General features: G+C 63.8%; 4 protein-coding genes across 4 annotated transcripts; 3 read left to right on the forward strand and 1 right to left on the reverse strand.

Moving 5' to 3' along the window:
* Window positions 1-1,305: 1,305 nt before the first annotated feature.
* F751_3131 (hypothetical protein) lies at window positions 1,306-3,633 on the forward strand (the record flags this gene model as incomplete). Its single annotated transcript, XM_011398999.1, has 5 exons — window positions 1,306-1,523; window positions 1,718-1,976; window positions 2,308-2,416; window positions 2,832-3,042; window positions 3,234-3,633. The coding sequence occupies 5 exons, from the start codon at window positions 1,306-1,308 to the stop codon at window positions 3,631-3,633; spliced, it is 1,197 nt and encodes a 398-aa protein (XP_011397301.1).
* Window positions 3,634-3,873: 240 nt separating this feature from the next.
* F751_3132 (Vacuolar protein sorting-associated protein 35) lies at window positions 3,874-8,692 on the reverse strand (the record flags this gene model as incomplete). Its single annotated transcript, XM_011399000.1, has 13 exons — window positions 3,874-4,032; window positions 4,183-4,854; window positions 5,377-5,481; window positions 5,632-5,742; window positions 5,895-5,977; window positions 6,146-6,242; window positions 6,371-6,584; window positions 6,787-6,975; window positions 7,246-7,514; window positions 7,688-7,829; window positions 8,032-8,120; window positions 8,276-8,407; window positions 8,579-8,692. 13 exons carry the CDS (start codon window positions 8,690-8,692, stop codon window positions 3,874-3,876), a joined length of 2,376 nt encoding a protein of 791 aa, XP_011397302.1.
* A 212-nt stretch (window positions 8,693-8,904) lies between these two features.
* On the forward strand, window positions 8,905-11,787 carry F751_3133 (Transcription initiation factor TFIID subunit 12; the record flags this gene model as incomplete). Its single annotated transcript, XM_011399001.1, has 5 exons — window positions 8,905-8,959; window positions 9,368-10,093; window positions 10,357-10,793; window positions 11,030-11,211; window positions 11,430-11,787. 5 exons carry the CDS (start codon window positions 8,905-8,907, stop codon window positions 11,785-11,787), a joined length of 1,758 nt encoding a protein of 585 aa, XP_011397303.1.
* Window positions 11,788-12,034: 247 nt separating this feature from the next.
* F751_3134 (hypothetical protein) lies at window positions 12,035-18,033 on the forward strand (the record flags this gene model as incomplete). Its single annotated transcript, XM_011399002.1, has 17 exons — window positions 12,035-12,211; window positions 12,339-12,465; window positions 12,628-12,724; window positions 12,912-12,963; window positions 13,184-13,294; window positions 13,469-13,663; window positions 13,895-14,254; window positions 14,372-14,467; window positions 14,655-14,836; window positions 15,723-15,789; window positions 15,925-16,051; window positions 16,195-16,291; window positions 16,448-16,499; window positions 16,605-16,715; window positions 16,937-17,128; window positions 17,322-17,681; window positions 17,908-18,033. The coding sequence occupies 17 exons, from the start codon at window positions 12,035-12,037 to the stop codon at window positions 18,031-18,033; spliced, it is 2,529 nt and encodes an 842-aa protein (XP_011397304.1).
* Window positions 18,034-18,052: the final 19 nt, after the last annotated feature.

The following is an 18,052-nucleotide window of genomic DNA, read 5'->3' on the forward strand; positions in this document are numbered from 1 at the left end:
GACCAGTCTGGACAGGGGGGGGGCGACTCGAGGGCTGGTGAGAGGTGCTGGCCCTGCCAGCTGTGATCCTGACATTCATGCGTACACCCGCTTTGGATTCCAATGCTGAGGCCGTCCGGCAGCAGAGGCGAGCCATCAGTCACCAGTGCTACGAAATCGAGCACCTGTATTCAGCAGAATCTCCAAGCACCAGGTCCTCGGGAGGGGGAAGGGAATTGAAGCGGGGGTGCCGTCTCAGCTGCTCGAGAGGGACGTGGTTACAGTATATATTCGGGAGCATGCCGCTCGCATCCATCCCCCATCGATTATTTAGTGTAACTGTGGTATATGGAGACACGACCATCACAATTCGACCTGCTGGATGGGGGTCTGATGGTCGAACTCAGTACATATTACTGTGGTTGGGATCTCGGCGCGCCTCGGGAGAGCGGGTCGGTCCCCAGACAGCGCATGCGGTGATCCGACACCACCGAGCCGAGTAGCATGCATGTCCTGTTCGTTCGCTGGGCCCAAGATCACATGCGGCCATCAGCATGTACTGAATGGTGATCTGATGGGTTGCTCGTCTGACATTCCTGCTGCTGTGCTGGGTTGCACTGGTCTCGTACAGTAGCGGTCCTGCTCGCGTCTCCCTGGGCTGGCTCGCGGCATCATCAGCGCTGGATGCACGTATAGCTGCCCGCGCATTGCTGCGGGGCTGCCCCGCGTTCGTGTGCTTGCTGCTGCTGGGTGTCGGGATGACTTCGCCGGACTCCCCGATAGGGCAGGTGGGATGGGGCGGCTACAGTGCCTGGATGATCGCATGGTCTCGAGCAGTGGGGCATCCTCGACTTCCTCCACCCCACCCCAGGCTGAGGAGGTGGGCTTGGCCCCCATCGACCCCCTGGATGGCAACCCCTTCTCCAGCTTTGCTCAGCGTGCCCACCTCCTCTTTGCCGGCCTCATCCACATCAGGCAGGCTAGAGCCCTCGTGGGGGATGGGCGTCCATGACTTTGTCCCCATGCTCCTCGTCCCCACATTGCACATCTCCCTCATTGCCCCCATCTGTGACAGCATCCTGTGCCTGCCAGCACGGCCGCTGCCTGGCACCCTTGCCTCTTCGACCACCGCTGCCCCTGCCTCCAAGCGGAAGCCGGGACGGGATGGCGGGAGCAGCCGGCGGAAGGTACCGCTCGATCTGTCCTGGGACAAGGTGAAAGGGCTGCCTCACCAGGTTGTGGGCATGGGAGGGATGCATCTTTGTTTTGCCAAGGTCCTGGTGCCAGGTGTCATCCCTCCCCCCACCACACGTGTGACTCGGAGACATGTGTGCAACACTTCCCTATACCATCCTTCAGGATGACGATGCCCTGGACCTGCTGCTGACCGGGGGCCTTGACTGGTCCAACTGTGCCGTGTGGACCCTGAGCCCCGACCAGGGCCACAGCCGGCAGCCCACGCCGCCCTACACCGTGGGCAGCACAGCCCTTGCAGCCGCCGCGAAGCTGGAGGCCGTGGTCCTCACCAACGACTACGCCACCAGGTCAGTGGACAGTGCAAGGAGCGGTGTCTTTGTTTATTTATTTCTTGGGGGAAGGGGGGTGTCCTTGGGGGCATTGGCTATGGAGCGTGGGCGACACAGCACGCATGCAATCTTGCTGCGGGGATGGTTCTGGGGGCATCGACGCCGCTCCGCTGGCGTCCTGAAATTAAGCCCTCTGCATCCCACCCCGGCAGCGGGCCTCGGTACGCTGACTGGGACGCACTGCACTGCGGGCTGGGGGCGGCCTCCATGGCGGCCGCGCCGCTGCACGCTGAGCTCGCTGAGCATGCCGAGCACGCTGCGCCCTGCCTTGGCGTGCTGGGCCTGGCCTCCTGCGATAGGCACGCCTTTGCCGACCGCGGCCTCCTGGCCGCCCTCTCCTCCCTGCTCTTGCCCCTGATCGCGCGGCGGGCAGCCCTCTCGCGGGGCAGGGACGTGGAGACCTTCCTCGAGGTGATTTGGAGGGTGTGCGTCCTTGGGCCAGGATCGAATGGGATCTGTAGGGGAATGTGTCGGAACGCTCCTGCGGCTGGGGCCCAATGTCGGGCAGGCGGACTGTGTAGAGGAGCAGTGTGACACGCCTTGGAGCCGAGCATCCGGCATAAACCTCCTGCGGACAGATCGAATCGGGCCTGGCGCTGCCTCGAGTGCTGGATGCTGCGTTTGAATCGCGCAGAGCCCTGCAGACCCTCGCTCCTGTTCAGCATGTGTGCATGCGCCTCAAGCAGTAGCTCGTCAGCCATCACACTGCCAACTCCCTGTTTATTTCCACCACTCCACACAGCATGCGATGCCATTGCTCTTGGAGCAGCGTGTACGCCTGCGTGTCAACGGCTCCCGCACCCCCGATGGGGGGCAACCTCCGGAAGGACCCAGGGAGGGCTCGGTCGTCGGTCCGGCTCCGGGCGCAAACGGCAGGAGGAGTGGTGCCCGCGGCGAGGCCCTGCATAAGAAGAAACGGCGACAGGCACCCACGGCGCCGGGCCCACGCCCAGTTGGTGCGCCGCCAGCTGAGACGCGCGGCGCAGCTGGCGCCGAGGCCGTGGGGACGCCCTGTGCGCCGGGCAGACACGTGGAGCACGATGCATGTGTGTGTCGGGCAGGGATGGGGCTTGGCAGGGCCGTTTGATGCACCCTGGATGGAGCCTGAGCCCCCGCGCTTACGGATCCGAGCTTGGACGAATGGCGTTGTGGTCAGCTTTGCCTCCTCCCCCCGACCCTCTACCTGGCTGAGCAGGATCCCTTGCTGCAACTCCCAGCCTCCTTCATCCCACTCCCTCGCCCCCACCCTCCTCCTGCGAGTGACAGGCTGCCCGCACCATGCCAGCAACAAGGCACCCCTGGATGGCACGCCACCCGGTGGCGCCAGCAGCGGCCTGCTGCTGAACCTGGTGTCCATGTGCGCAGTGTACGCCCACTTCTCCCACCTCTCGGCAGCGGGGGAGACCAACGCGGCCGTGCTGGTCTCCGCCTGCGTCGTCGCCTCCCACGTCGCCCTGCTCATCCTCCAGTGGATCTGGTGAGGGCCCCTGGGCGGGAGGAACCGACCGGGAACCGACACCAGGGGGTGCTGCTGGCTTGACCTCAGTGCATGCTTTCACAGCCAGTCCCTGCTGCCCTTCGCCCTCACTGCACGCCCCTGCCTCACTGAAACACATCTCACCTTCACCTCGGGCCCCCTCTCCCATACCCCCCCCCCTCCCGGAGCAGGCTGGGCTGGCTGCCGCCGCAGCGCACCAGCGCGGGCGCAAAGGCCTACGCCACTCTGCGCGCGCTGGCGCTGCCCCTGGCCAACACCTGGGTGGGCTGGTCCCTGCTGGACCGGCTGGGGTACGTGCCCAGCCTACCTGCCGTGCTTTCCACGGCCGGCGCGGTGGGGCTGTGCCTGGCGGCAGGGCGCCAGGCCCGCTCCCTGCTCCAGGGCCCGCTCCAGCTGGCCAGCATGGCGCTGGCGGCCACCTCCACCACTGGTCTCTGCTCCGCGGCCTTTGGCAGCACGCGGGGCTGGGCCTGCATGGGCCTCATATCGGGGCTGCAGCTGGGCATGGGCGTCCTCCTCCCCGCTCTCATGCTGCACGCGCCTCGCTCAGACGCCACGGCATTCCCCTGAGGACATGGCCGTGGAGTTCGAGCTGCCCGTTCCCAGATGCTGCCTGCCTGGAGCTGCCCCGCTCTCCGTACCCAACACCCCACGCTCAGCTGTGCATTCTGCGCGGCAGCGCACGGCGCCCACGCCCCTGCACCGGCGCTGTACACTCTGACGAATGCAGCCGGGGGGCACACAGGGGTCCGTGACACGATTCGCAAGCCCCAGCGCAACACAGGCCCCCCTCCCAGCTCCCGTCCGCGGTCAGTGCGCGCCGAGGCGCAGCCCGGCGTAGAGCCCCGCGCCGTCGCCGCCCTGCTGGCGGCGCACGTGGTCGAGCGTGTTGGCGTAAAAGGTCTGCAGCGTCTCGCTTTCCTTGCACGCCTCGCTGGACAGCTCGCTGGCCACCAGGTCCACCATGTTCTGTGTTGTTTTTAGGGTGGGGAAAAGAAACAGGGGCATGGTCAGGGTGAAGAGGGGGGGCGGTGTGGGGTGGGCGAGGAGGCCGCGACAGCACATGGGCGCCAACATCACCAAATCCCCAAACACCCGCCCACCACCCCAGACCCCCACCTGCAGGGCGGAGAGGGTGATGGCGGCCACGCCGCGCTCGTAGTAGTACAGGTAGTGGTTCAGGATCTCCACGAAAAGGAAGCCCGGCCCCTCCAGCTCGCCCCGCCCCGTCTGCAGCAGCTGCTGCTGCTGCGCGTGCGTGATGCGCAGCGCGCGCTTCAGGCAGGAAAGCACGGCCGCGCCGTCCCGCACCGCGGGGTGGGGCGGGGGGTCCTGCCCAGCGCCTGGTGGCGCGGGGTGGGCACCCGTCGCGTCGCTCTGCGAGGCGTCGGTCTCCTCCGCCCCCTCCTCCGCCCTCTCCTCCTGGTAGTACAGGTGGGACACCGCCAGCACCGCCAGGCACTGGTCGGCGCGGCGCAGCAACTTGGAGCAGTAGCCCGCGGCCTTGTGCACCAGCGCGCCGCGTGCGTCGGCGTCCAGCACCCGGCAGCGGTGCAGCGTGCCCACGATGGCGGCCAGCGCGCTCGCCTGGCGCCGGCTGTCCGGCACCGACTCCTCGTACAGCAGGAAGGCCTGCTCGAAGAGGTCGTAGGTGACCAGCTCCAGGCGTGCGCTCTCGCTGGCCACCGCCGCGGCGACAAGGAAGAGCGCCAGCGCCGCGTCGGCTGCGGGGACGGCCGCGAGAGCGGAGACGGCGGCGTGCACGCGCTTGGCCCAGGCCTCGGCGGGGAACTTGGGGTGGGGAGGAGAGTGGGATTCGGTTGTGGGGGGGCGACAGCGTGCATGCATGCACCACGGCAGGGTCCCAGGGGCGCGGAGCGTGCCTCCCCGCGATCGCTTCTGTGAATGATCGCCGACCATTTCAGATGACGATCTGATCGCCAAACCAGACCCCCCCATTCCGCCACACCTCCTTCGCCTGCGCCTTGCCCTCGGCCACGTCCCGGAAGGTCTTCAGCGCCACGAAGGCGACGGTGGGCAGGGTATGGCGCTGCCTCTCGGGCGACCCCCTGCAGGGTTTGGGGCGGCGACAGGGGCAGGAGTCGGGCACGGGAGGTTAGGATGAAGGGCCAGACATACTTCTCCTGGACAGTCAGTCTACGCAGAGACCCATGATGCCACTGGCGTCGTTGTGCCTGGTCGGGAGGAGACCATTCTACGACTCACAAGGCTCCTGCTGCCGTGCGAGACCACCCTCGGGCCCCGACTTGCTTACCCCTCCCCCATCCCCCTTTCTCCCTCCGCGCACCTGACCAGGGCCGCCTGGAGCACGTCCAGGACGCGGTGCTGCTCGTCGCTGTCGGCGGCGACCATAACGTGCACGACGCGCGCGACCAGCGCCGAGTCATCCTCGATGTCCTGCCAGGGCGGGGGGCGGGCGATCTCAAATGCCCCAAGATCGATCGGTGCATGGTGGAGCGAGGCGCACGCGGTCGCGCCGTACACACCCTCGTCACGACGCCAGCCGCCTCGTCAGCATTCCCCAACCCCCAAGGGCCCCCGGCGCACCGAGGAGTCCAGCTCGATGCCATCCACGTCGTGCAGGAGCGGGGCTAGGAGGCCGAGCAGCAGCCCGGCGTGCTCCGCGCTGGAGATCCTGGCCCCCCTGCGCAGCAGCGACTGCGGAGCGGGGGCAGGGAGGTCGGGCACCTGCAATCCTTGATCGTGTGCGGCTGCCCGCGCGTGGGGCGACAGGGTTCCGAGGACCCCCACTGGAATCCCCTGCCGGCCACAGTGTGCCGCGATCACGCCGCACCCCGGGGGCCCCTCACCTGCGCGATGTTCAGCGCCACCTCGCGCTGCATGTTTGGCCTCAGCAGGCTCAGCACGGCGGGGTACTGCTTCAGGCCCAGCACTGCCGAGGCGGGGGAAGGGCGGGGGGGCGACTCGGCACAGGTGCGCGGCCCCCCCCCCGGCTGCATCAGGTGACAGTGGCATGCGACATCCCGGCACGGGCACATCGCCGTCCTTCTGCTCCCACACTCCCCCCAACCCTGAACACACCATCCCCAACCTGGCGCACCTGTGACGACGTCGTACTTGTTCAGCGGGGTGGAAAGGAGGGCCACCACCTCCCGCTCCGCCTTTCCCGCCGGCACGGTGCCGCGCGAGCGCAGGGCCTGTGCAGGGGGATGGGAGTGCACAGGGTCTCTGACACAGAGCCAGATCCATCCCCCCCGCTCCCCCACCAAGGCACAACGCGACCCTCCGGCTGCCACCCCGCTTCAAAGTCCAACCACCGCCTCACGTCGTGGCAGTTGCCGAGCACCATGTCCACATGCTCGAGGCGTTCGGGGTAGACCGTGCCCGCAAAGGCGAGCAGCGCCGCGTACATGCCCGCCACATCAGCGACCAGCGTGTCCGGGTGGCGCTGAGTCACGCGCAGCGCCACGCCGGCCAGTGTGCCAAACGCGTCCTGCTCCGTCATCTGGCCCACCGCCGTCGGGTTGGCGCCCGCATACCTGGAGTGTGAGCGTGGTTTCGCGGGGGAGGGGAGGTGAGGTGATGGTGATGGGGCGTTAGGGCAGGGGAGGAGAAGGAGTGGGCGTGAAAAAGGGTGGTGAGGGGCAAGGCTCGGTGGTTGGGATGCAATGCAGCACGTGCGCCGACGAGGATCGCCCGCCATCCAATACCCAGCGGTGCCCCATCAAGCCCCACTCTCACGATGCGAGGCGGTCGAGCAGGCTGGACAGGACGGTGGCGACCTTGACCCCGGGCTGCAGGCCCGGCAGGGCGTCCAGCAGCGTGCCCAGCGTGCCCAGGTGGAAGTCATCCGGGAAGGCGAGGATCAGGGCCTGCATGAGGTACTGCTGCGCCAGCTCGTCGCGGCAGCTCACCACCTGCTCCAGCACCCTGCGGAGGATGGGGTGGAAAGGGTTTTAGAAAGGGGGGGAAGGGTTTGCAGAGGGGGTTGGAGAGGGGGGGAAGGGGCTGTCAAGATGGCAGTCTGGAGGTCAAACAGGGGGGTTACACATGAGTATACAGTAAAGATGGCTGGTCTGGACTGCTGCACACGACAGACCAATGAGAGCCATGCTATTCTGCAGCGCATAAGCACGTGAGTCCCAGAACCCTCGGGGGCGATAGAGAAGCTGGCTGTCGCTCCAACACCTTCATACCCACCTGGGCAGGACCCGGTTCTGGTAGGCCGCAAAGGTGAGGCCCTCCAGCTGGGAGATGTAGGTCAGGTTCTTGCCCACCAGGTCCGCCAGCTCCCGGCGCTCCGTCTCGCGCCTGCCCTGGTCCGCGGAGCCGCCCTGGTGCTGCAGCCGCACCCACAGCTTGTTCATCTCCGTGAAGTTGAGCAGGAGGAAGTCGGCCGCGTCCTCCACGTTGCCGCCCTCCGGGCTCTCGTAGGGACTGCCGGTGGCGGGCAGCAGGCTGCGGTAGGCCTGCCAGGAGGGCAGGTGGAGGCATTGTGGGTGCATGGTTGGCATCAAATCACCTTGGGAAACGGGGAGGAGCCGGGCGCACTTGACCAACGAGGCTGCGGCCTCCTGGACACCCAAGACGGACAGGACGACAGCAGCGTGGCACGTTGCCATGGCCATGTCGGCCCGCACACCTGTACTAGGTAGGCTCGCAGGAATAGACCCCGGGTTGGGTGCTGCACACCCCGACACAGCTCTGCCACATCCCTCAGGATCAGCTTGGCGGGGGCTTGCCGGGATCGGATGTAACAAGCCCCCACGGTGCAGAGCAGGTACCTGGGTAGACAGGCGGGGCCGGGTGAGTGCATCGTGCTTGGGTGGGAAAGAGCGGTGACACGCTCAAGCCAGGACGGGGGCGGGACGATGGGTCTGGGGCCAGACGATTTCACAGGGCCGAGATTGCCATAAAGTTCAGGGCCATGCCCAGTCTTTGGCAAACCTCCCCCCCCCCCTGAGAAACAGCAAGATAAGGACTCACAGCCGGGGCAGGAGGTTGCCCGCATGCTGGACCAACTCATAGAGGTCAGCGTAGGATCGCCCCTTCCTGTGCTCATCCGCGAAGTACTCCTGGAGAAGCGTGCGGCGTGAGTACGAAGTATTCAAGGCAGCGAGAGACCCACACCAACGCACACGTGACTCCCTCCTGCTGCATCGACTACGTGCGATGATCGACTCCGTCTCAGCCACTGAGGCCCCTCTCAAGCATACGGCCAGGGACCCACCGTCAGGAAATGCAGCTGGTCTGAGACCTGCATGTACATTTCGTAGTACTTCTGCGGACCCAGAGAGGAGGTCCGCAGCTCCCCAAGCATCGCCGCGGAGTAGCGAAGGGCATCCTTAACGTTGTCCTCGTCCTGTTGGCAGTGATCCAGGGAGTAGGGGAACGTGGCGCTGACGCCGAAGCAACGCCGGGACAGGGTGCCCACTTAATGCCAATCACACAAGCGTTTCAGGGAGTAAACCGAACCGTGCTCATCGACCCTGCAAAGGGCCTGCGGTCAAAGCACCGGAACACCGCCCCTCACCATGGCCTTCCGCAGTCCATACGCATTCCGCTTGATGTTGACGATGGCCTCCTTCAGCCACTGATTCTGACCCACCACATCTCCTCGTGGGGCACTGCTCAGTGTCGCGGCCATGCTGTAGGACCCAGGCGAACACGCTGGGCCTACTAACCTCCGCCCCTCAGCCCTGCTCCTGAAATGGTCGGGCTTGCAGTTGCGTCCCTAACACATAGGCTTGGATGACCAATGTGTGATGGAGAGCATCAAGTACAAGCCGGTGCTGTGGGTTGCTGCCTCAGCGCGCCCAGGATTGCTGATCGAGGCCTGGCAAGGCGCTCTCGGGCCCGATGGACGGACGATTCCCCCCGTACGGAAATTGCCAGGCTGGCAGCGCGATGAGGGGTGAGTTGCGACTGGGTAGAGGGCCGAGGCCCCTGGCCTGTCCTGCAACTTCGCAGTTTTAGCTCATATCGAGCTTTGCGAGCCTGAATCCTGAGCTGGTGCCCCTGTCTTGCCGACTGCGAGTCCACAAGGGCTGCAGGCACACAGATTAAAGGAGGGCGCTCCCCTCCCCTCCTCCGCGCCTTGCCACGTCTCGACCTCGAAATCCGCGACATCGGCTCCCACACCCTCGTTCCCTTGCCTCAGCCGGTTCTCGTGGCCGCCAGGCGTGCCGCGCGAGCCGAGCCATGGCTCGCACAGGTACGTCACCCCGCCAGGACCTCTCGGTGACGGGGGCCGCTGGCTCCTTGCCTTGATCCATCCACCCCCGTACCGCATCGATCGCCACCACCCCTCCCCCACACACAGATCGGCCCGTCGCCGCCCCCGGGTCCGGCTCCAACCCCAACCTCGCGGCCCTGCAGCAGCAGCACCAGCAGCTGATGGCCCAGTATCCCGGCCTGGTGATGGCTCAGGGCGGGGCACAGCTTCCCCCCGGCTTTGTCATGCCCGGCATGGCCATGCGCATGCCCCAGCCTGGCCAGCAGGCGGCCGGGGCCCAGCAGGGGCAGGGCCAGCATGCGCAGCAGCAGCAGCAGCAGCCCGGCATGCAGGCCATGGCGCAGTTCGGCGCGCAGCCCCAGAGCATGCAGCAGGCCATGCTGATGATGATGCAGCACAACTTCCTCAACTCCCAGGCGCAGCAGCGGCAGCAGCAGCAGCAGCAGCCGGCGCAGCAGCAGCAGCAGGGGGCGAGCCGGCCCGCGTCGGCCGGTGGGGTCCAGGCGGCCGCTCCCATGCGCGTCGCCACGCCCCCGGCCGTCGGCGCCCAGGGTGTCGGGGCCCATGCCACCCAGCAGCATGCGCAGCAGTACCAGCCGCAGCAGCAGGGCCAGGCAGGGGGGCAGCAGCAGAAGCAGCAGCAGCCGCCGACCAACTTTGTGTTATCGCTGCGGTACCCTGGCGAGCACCTGCCCAGGCAGCAGCTCATCCCGGCAGACTTCCTCAGGGATTTCCCCGCCGAGTGGCCCAGCTGGGTGGCAAACCCAGCCATGCACGCGCAAGTCATAATCTCTAAGTTCTCGCAGTGGACGGGTGGCGGGGGGGGGGTGGGAGGGAGGGGGAAGGAGTCCACTCTCGCGCTATGGGGATTCTAGATCAGGCCAGGGGCTGTCCACTCTGGGCCTGGAGCCTGGATGGCAGGGTTTGGGCTGGTGTGGGGTGACTGACCGCGTGTCAGGGTCCGCTAGCTGTGCGCAGGTGGCCTCCATGCTGCCGGGGCATGCAGGGACCGACCCTTGACAAAGCCCCTCGTGCCATTCACCAGTCACCACCGCCCCACCCACACATCCCCGCAGCCGCCCGCCACGCCATGAACATGCACGCCGTGCAGCGCGCCTCCAGCCTGACCCAGGGCGCCGGCCTGGTCAGCAACCCGCCGCCCATGCAGCGGCCGGCGGCCGCCAAACGCCCGCGTGTCGAGGCGCCCCAGCCGCCGCCCGCGCCCCAGCCGCCGCCCGGCCTGGCCATCCCGCAGGGCCCCGCCCAGGGGCAGAGGCCCGGCAGCTCACAGGGCTCGCACGTCATGGCCTCGGCGCACCCGGCGGCGTCGCCGGCGGCCGCAGCGGCCGCCGCGGCCGCCGCACTCAAGCCCGCCGCCGCCGCCGCCAGCTCGGCGCTCCAGGCCCGCATCGCGGAGCGCGCCTCAGCGGCCGCGGCGCGGCCCAACATGCCCCCCATTACCAAGCCCGGCAACGAGGAGGACAAGGCCTTCCTGCCCCGCACCCGAGCGCAGGTGGGGGCCAGAGAGTGTGGGGTGGGGACTTTGGTGTATGGGTGGTCGTCGACCTTTCGTAACTCGGACTCGCGCCGGGTCAGACAGCATACTCTCGTCACCCGGGGTCCCGCTGAGCAGCCGAAGGGAATCTGCCACGTTTGCCGATGTGCAGTTCCTGGGCAGCGTCCTCATCCCCATGCCACACCTTTGACTCATCCTCCTCCTCTACCCCCCAACACACCCACCCCTCGCAGAAGCTGGTCAAGGACGTGTGTGGCCCTCGCGTGAAGGCCACCCCGTCGCTCATCGCCGCCCTGAAGCAGCTGGCAGAGGAGTTTGTGGCGGGCGGCATCGCCTTTGGCCTGAGCCTGGCCTGCCAGCGCCAGTCGGAGTCGCTGGAAGCGGCCGACCTCCAGCTCTACTACCAGCGCTGCTGGTGCGTGCCTGGCATGGCATGCGCATGGTTTTTGGGGGAGGGCATGTGTGGGGGAAGGTGCTGGGTCTGGGCAGCAGGGAGAGGGAGGTGCTGCATAGGTCTCTCTGCATCCTGGGATGTGCAGTCGGCGTGCACACAGATTGCTGCAGGCTCTGATGTACGATCACAGCCGCCGCCTGTCGCACACCGCCCTCCCTCCCATCCGCGCACCTCGTCAGGGACATCCATGTGCCGGGATACGGGGGCACGGAGGTGCGGCCGTATCGCCGACCAGTGGCCAGCGACCTCCACCGCTCCCGTGCGGCGGCGGTGCGGGCGAGCCTGGCGGCGAGTGGCGAGGGCGCCGGCGCCGGCGCAGATCCGGCCGCAGGTGCGTCGCCCGCCCCCGTGGCGCCCAGAGCCAACGGGGAGGCGACGCCGGCCGCGGTCACCGCGCCCTCTGGGTCCGAAGCCAAACCTGGTGCCGCAGAGGCAGGCCAGGCAGCCCAGGGAGCGGGGTCAGAGGGCGTTGCGCAAGGGAGCCCTGCGCCGCCCTCTGCGACGGAGGGCCTGCCCAACGGCGACGGCAGTGCGTGATTTTTCCACTTGCTTTGTTTTCTCGTGCCACTCATCTGCAAGGAGGGGAGACACACTCGAGTGCTGCGAGTAGTTTCGGAGGCAGCTGTGCCAGCCACATGGCAGTCCGCGGACAGCGGCTCGGAAGGTGGCGGGGGGGTCATCGGTCGTAGAACAAGGCAGGGCTGCCGCTCTCGTGGCCCATCCATTAAAGGCATTGGAGCTTCATCCATTTTTCTTGTTTTTTTCCCCCTCTTGACACAACACGATGCGGGATCAGGAGACTCTGGAGGTGGACCTCCTGCGGGGTCACGAGTCAGACCCCGAGAGGCTGGAGTCCCTGCCCACCGCCACTGTCGCCAGCCTGCTGCACCTTCGCCAATCGGAGGTTCTACAATACATACAATCCAATGGCATGCATAAACTGGCGGAATTTGATCTCGAGGTGGGTGGCAGATATCCGAGTCTATCGGTGCTGTTTAAGATTCATGTGGTCGAAGATTCAAGCCGGCCAAAATGGCCAGGAGGTGGCGTGTTCAGGGACCGCAAGTCGCACTCTGTCGACCCTGCAGGAAGATCGCGTGTTTTCGGCCTTCAAGGGAGGGCCCATGTTGACGTTCGGCTCAGATGAGCTGGATCTGGATGCCGAGGAGGAGTGGCGGAAACGTTTAAATCGGAAGCTGGAGCCAAACCCTACAGGTAAAAACTCAGTGACAATATCATGGGGGGGGGGGGGGACGTGACACTCTGAGACCCTTTTCTGACATCTGATTGCCATACAACGCACTATGTGAAATTTTGAAGCTATCTTATTATAACTTGTCTTTGAATGGGTCCTCACATGCACCTCATAACCCGTAGGTTGGCATTCAACGATCACCGTGGAGGCCTTTGTGGTTCCCATCCGAAGTGCAGCTGACCCAGAGTCCAAGGGTCTCCTGCACCCCCTACTGCGCAGGTGTGGGATGTGATCCACTGGGTCGATTGACCGAGTCCTCCAATTAATGAGGAGCAGTGGCTGCGACAGTGTTGTGACAGTGTTTGGGAAATCGATCACTGAGCCCTTGGGTTACATGGTTGGAGGTCTCCGGGGGGCTGATTTTAAAGATCTCATTTGACCCCTATCCTTCGACGTGGTACTCCAGACTTCAAGCCAAGCGTTTGTCATACTCTGTGTTCGACCTGCCAGCTGTGAAGGTGTGTTGACATGGTAAAAGAAGCTGACCACTCTTGTTTGTGCTATCTTTGCATTGGTGCACGAGAGCATGACATGGACGCTCATTTCGAGTGGGAGAGTTTCCCCTGGAAGCTGATCCTCCACAAGGGGGCCAGTGGGCATCGGTCCAACATTGGCAAGGACCATACAGTATGGCCTCTGGTGCACCATTCCTAACGGAACTACTACATCATACGACAGGCCATCATTACCTACAAGTGGACAAAGTATGCACGCACTCGTCTCATGATTCAGCTGGGCCTCTTCATCTGCTGGCTGTTGTGCTTCTATGGCTTCATTGTGGCGTTCCAGGTGAATGGTAGCAGACACCTTCCATGGATAAGCGTTGCTGATAATCAAAACCTTCAGCGTCTTTGATAGTGCAATGAATCGATGACCGACTCCTTGACGCCCAGCTCCTGGCCAGCTGTCAATTACTGCGATGACTGTTAAAACCTCAGCCTGGCCCTCCTCCCCGCCTCTCAGGGTGAAGACCTGAGCCACTCCCTGATGGAGCTCCTGCACACCGCGCGAGGGCGTGTGACTGTGGGCCTCGAGATCGGCATCCTGCTGTGCATGCTGCCCTTCCTCGCCATCGACATGACCATGGCCAGCATTTACCGCCTCCAGTGGATTTGCGACCCCTGGCACATCCTGAGCACCCTGACCTACATCAATCAGGTAGTGGAGCAGGGCTGGGTGGAGACTTTGTGGCTGTAAATGTTGAGGTCCTCAGTGCCTCAGCTTGCATCTGCCAAGCATATTGGAGTGCCGCCTCTTGTCTATCGTTCTCTGTCAAGGAAGTGACCTGATTCCGAGGGTTGCAATGTCTGTATGTGCTGCTTCTCCCAAGCTCTGGTGAGCCACCCTGATCTTTTACTGCCTCCTCTTGATCGTTCACGATCATGGCAGGTGGCCATCTCCGGCATGCACCTGGGCAGGCTGAGCGTGAAGAGCGAATGGCTGACCATCGTCCTGGCGGTGCAGTGCATCATCTTGCTGTTTCGGCTGCAGTACTGGTCCCGCGCCTTCCGGGCCACCCGCTTCGCCTTTGCCGACGTGCTGTGGGAGGTCATCTGCGATACCAGCTGGCTCCTCGCCTTCCTCTTCCTGGTCATGGGGGGGTACGCCGCCGCCTTCCACATCACCTTCCGCACGGCCGACAAAGAGCCTGAGGGGTATGGGAACATCTGGAAGTCCTTCCTGACCATCTATGAGCATGTGCACGGGGACATCAAACTCGAAGAGTTCTACTCCGCCAAGTCCCTCCCGGTGAGACCGGCTGCCCTGGTTGGCTGCCAGGGAGGAGGGCCCAAAAATGAATGTCACATAATAGGTCGCCCAAGCATGGTCGGGCGCACCATCCCAACACACATGTGTCACATGCAGGTTTTTGGAACGATTCTCGCGGTTTCATACATTTTTGTGGACGGATTCATCCTGGCAAACCTCATGGTTGGTGTCATCATCAGCAGTCTGGACCGGGTAAGGCCAATCCTGACATGAGGAATTTGGTGATGAGAACTGCCGCCGAGTGCGCTCTGGGGCGCCGCTGGAGGGACCTGCGGCGCCATCGCCAGAGTCATCCAGCTGGGGATCTCTCGTTCCATCTCCCTCAATGATCACCCGAGGCACAGCCTGGACACTCGCATATCTCGACCCTGCTTTGCAGGTGATGGAGCATGCCGACGCCAAGCAGATGGTGGCCCGTGCCTACCTCATCGATGAGGTGGAAAACACGGCCTCCCTGCTCAGTGTCGCCCGCAGCTACATGAGTGCACGCCGGACCGAGTACCATCCCCGCTACGTGCACGTTCTTTCTGTTCACGAGGAGAAGCTCAGTCAGGTGCAGAGGTTGAGTGCATGCCAGGGCGGAGGTGTTTTTCCTGCGAAGCGAGGCCCAGCTTGCGGCGGCCGGCACTTCCAGCCTGTTGCAGACAGGCACTTGCGGGAGCACTACTGACCTGTCATCCCATCCCCCACAACGCCCCTGCGCTTGCAAGCACAGGTGGAAGAGGACCAACTCTCCCGCCAGCTCGGAAAACGATCTGCTAAACGGTTGCAGACGCAGCATCGTGGAGGGGTGCACCTTGGCAGCGGGAGTGAGGGGGAGGAGGGCACCACACGGAGTGCGGCGAATGGAGACGCTGGGGTGGCAGGCGGCGGGATGCAGGTCGAGGCATTGCTGCAGGTCCAGGCGGACTTGAAGAGGGTGCTGAAACAGCAGGAAGACCTGTTCCAGCTGATGCAGGCCAGGTCTGACGAACGCGACTTCCACAGCTTGGATGGTGGGTCTGAGCCTTAGGGGTGCTGTAGAAGAACTAGAGCGAAGGGGAACTGAGGTTGCATTGTATGTTGACAGTCGACCGAGCGTCTCAAGCTTGGTCGTGAGACATTGTTAAGGTGGATTCAGGAGGGAAAGCTGCCACTCTCAGAAATGCAAGTGGGCCATCGAGTGAGGGCGAGGACTGTTGTTGGGCCGCCAGCTGAGGCAGTGACCGAGAAGCTGTTTATTCGAACGGGCCGGCGAACGAGATATTCCTGCCCGAGCCTGCCAGCCACCATTGTTGGTCTGACCATACCTTGGCAACGGGACCTGCTTCGAGGGGAAAATGGACGACATTTCGGATGGAGACGTTGAGGCAGGCCTCCTGATGGAAGGGCCGGCCGAGAGTATCGACATGGAGGCGGAGCTCCAGTCCATACCAACCTCCACGGTAACCTCACTTCTGAGGCACAGGCAATCGGAGGTGCTGAAGTACATTCAGAACAAGGGAATGCACAAGCTGGCCGAGTTCGAAGTCGAGGTGAGCGGCGAGGGGTTGGGTGCGGCAAAGAGGGTGACGCTCTCCATCGGGAATGGCCTTGGGATAGAGGGTGATGGGCAGTGATGTCTGTTCAGACACTCTGGACCCGAGCCATCGTGCTCACTGCTGCTGCAGGAGAACCTGATATACCCTGCCTTCAAAGATGGCCCCATGCTCACCTTTGGGTCTGATGAGATGCAACTGGATGCTGCCTGGGAATGGCGGCAGCTCCTCCGCAAGCACATCAAGCCTGAACCGACGGGTGAGTCTTCTGGACAGGCACAAGCTAGGTAAACATGTCTGAGGCTGCATGCAGGTCCCCCATCCTCGTGCAGGGTCTGGTAGTACTTCAAGGGCGTAGTCACCATGTTCTCGCTTCCTGATGCCCTCACCTTCGTCTCTCAGGATGGCACTCCACACTCACCGTGGAGGCATTCGTGGTGCCCATCTGCGGTGCAGCCAATCCAGATACCAAGGGCCTGCTCCATCCCCTTCTCCGGAGGTATGCTGTATATTGGATGCCAGACTGGCTGGGATGGCATGGTCTGCCTGATGAATTTGTAAGCTCCGCAGGGAAGTCTATCTTTGATTGTGTTGGGGGCCCTCCATCATTCGACAGCGTATCAAGCGCTTCACTGACCTATCCGCTCCTATGCAGGTACCAAGCAAAGCGCTGCTCCTACTTTGTGTTTTCACTGCCTGCCGTACAGGTACTGGGTCTTGCTGGCGTGGCCTGCTGAGTACCATCGAGCATGGATTACTGTGCTGCCATCATCCCCTTTATTCTCCCAGCCCCTTTTCTCACCCCCCCTCAGGCAATCATCAACTTCAAGTGGACAGATTATGCGAGGCGACGCCTGTTCCTTCAGCTGGCGCTCTACGTTTGCTGGCTCGTCTGCTTTTACGGCTTCATCATTGCCTTCCAGGTGTGGACGGGAATGAGGTCTTCAGGATGTTTGAGTAGATAGGTGGTTTATTGAAGACTCATCCGAGCATGCGAGCCTTGACTGCCACGGTTGGATGTCGAGGGGGGATTCGTGGGGTGGCGAGGCAGCGGGTCATGGTGCCAAGGCCCAGCACCAGGCCCCTTTGCGAAGTCAGAACACAGCGGTACGAATCCCGACTGCCACGCTTTCTCAACCCACAGGACGAGGACCTCACCCACTCCCTGAGGAAGCTGCTGCGCACAACGCGCGGCCAGGTCACAGTGTCCCTGGAGGTCGGAGTCCTGGTCTGCATGCTGCCCTTCCTCGTCATCGACGCCACCATGGCCGGCGTGTACCGCCAGCTCTGGATCGACCCCTGGCGCATCCTGAGCACCATCACCTACGTGAATCAGGTGGGGGGCGGGGCAGCGGCATGTTTTCCTAGAGCTCTGGGTGGTGGGCAATCCGTCATGTGAGCTTGTGGGTGTGAAGGACTTGCACGTGAATCGGCCAGGCAAACAGAAAGGTGTTTCAAGGTGATGTGCCCTTGACAGCGTGACATTGCCCCTCTCATCCACCCCTCTCTTCCAAACATGAACCCTACAGGTGGCCATCTCCGCCATGCACCTGGGCAGGCTGAGCGTGAAGAGCGAGTGGCTGACCATCGTTTTGGCGGTGCAGTGCATCCTCCTCCTGTTCCGGCTCCAGTACTGGTCCCGAGCCTTCCGGGCCACCCGCTTCGCCTTTGCCGATGTGCTGTGGGAGGTCATCTGCGATACCAGCTGGCTCCTCATCTTCCTCTTCATCGTCATGGGGGGATACGCCGCCGCCTTCCACATCACCTTCCGGACCGCAGACAAGGAGCCCGAGGACTACAAGAGCATCTGGCGCTCCTTCCTCACCATGTACGAGCACGTGTATGGCGACTTGGAGCTCAAGGACTTTTACTCCTCCAAATCCATGCCGGTACGGGGTGGTGTGTATCAGTCGGTGTTGGGCTGCCGGGTTTTGTTCAGGACCCCAGCGCCCTGCTGGTGAGCGACTCTGAGGATGCTGCTGGGATGTACACCCATCCTGGCTGCAAGGGGAGTCCCGCCTCTGCATTCCTTCCACACCCTGGTCTCTGCCTTGCCCAACTCTGAAACCCCAAGCTTCCTCACCCATCTGCCCACTCAGCCCCATCCCGCCGCAGATCTTTGCCACCGCCCTGGCAGTCTCATACATCTTTGTCCAGGGCTTCATCCTGGTCAACCTGCTCATCGGCGCCATCATCAACAGCCTGGACCGGGCGAGTCGAAACGCAAGGGCTTGGCGCTGACCTCTGGGTCCCGCCATAC

Source organism: Auxenochlorella protothecoides (assembly GCF_000733215.1).
Source record: "Auxenochlorella protothecoides strain 0710 unplaced genomic scaffold scaffold33, whole genome shotgun sequence".
Taxonomy (NCBI): Eukaryota; Viridiplantae; Chlorophyta; class Trebouxiophyceae; order Chlorellales; family Chlorellaceae; genus Auxenochlorella; species Auxenochlorella protothecoides.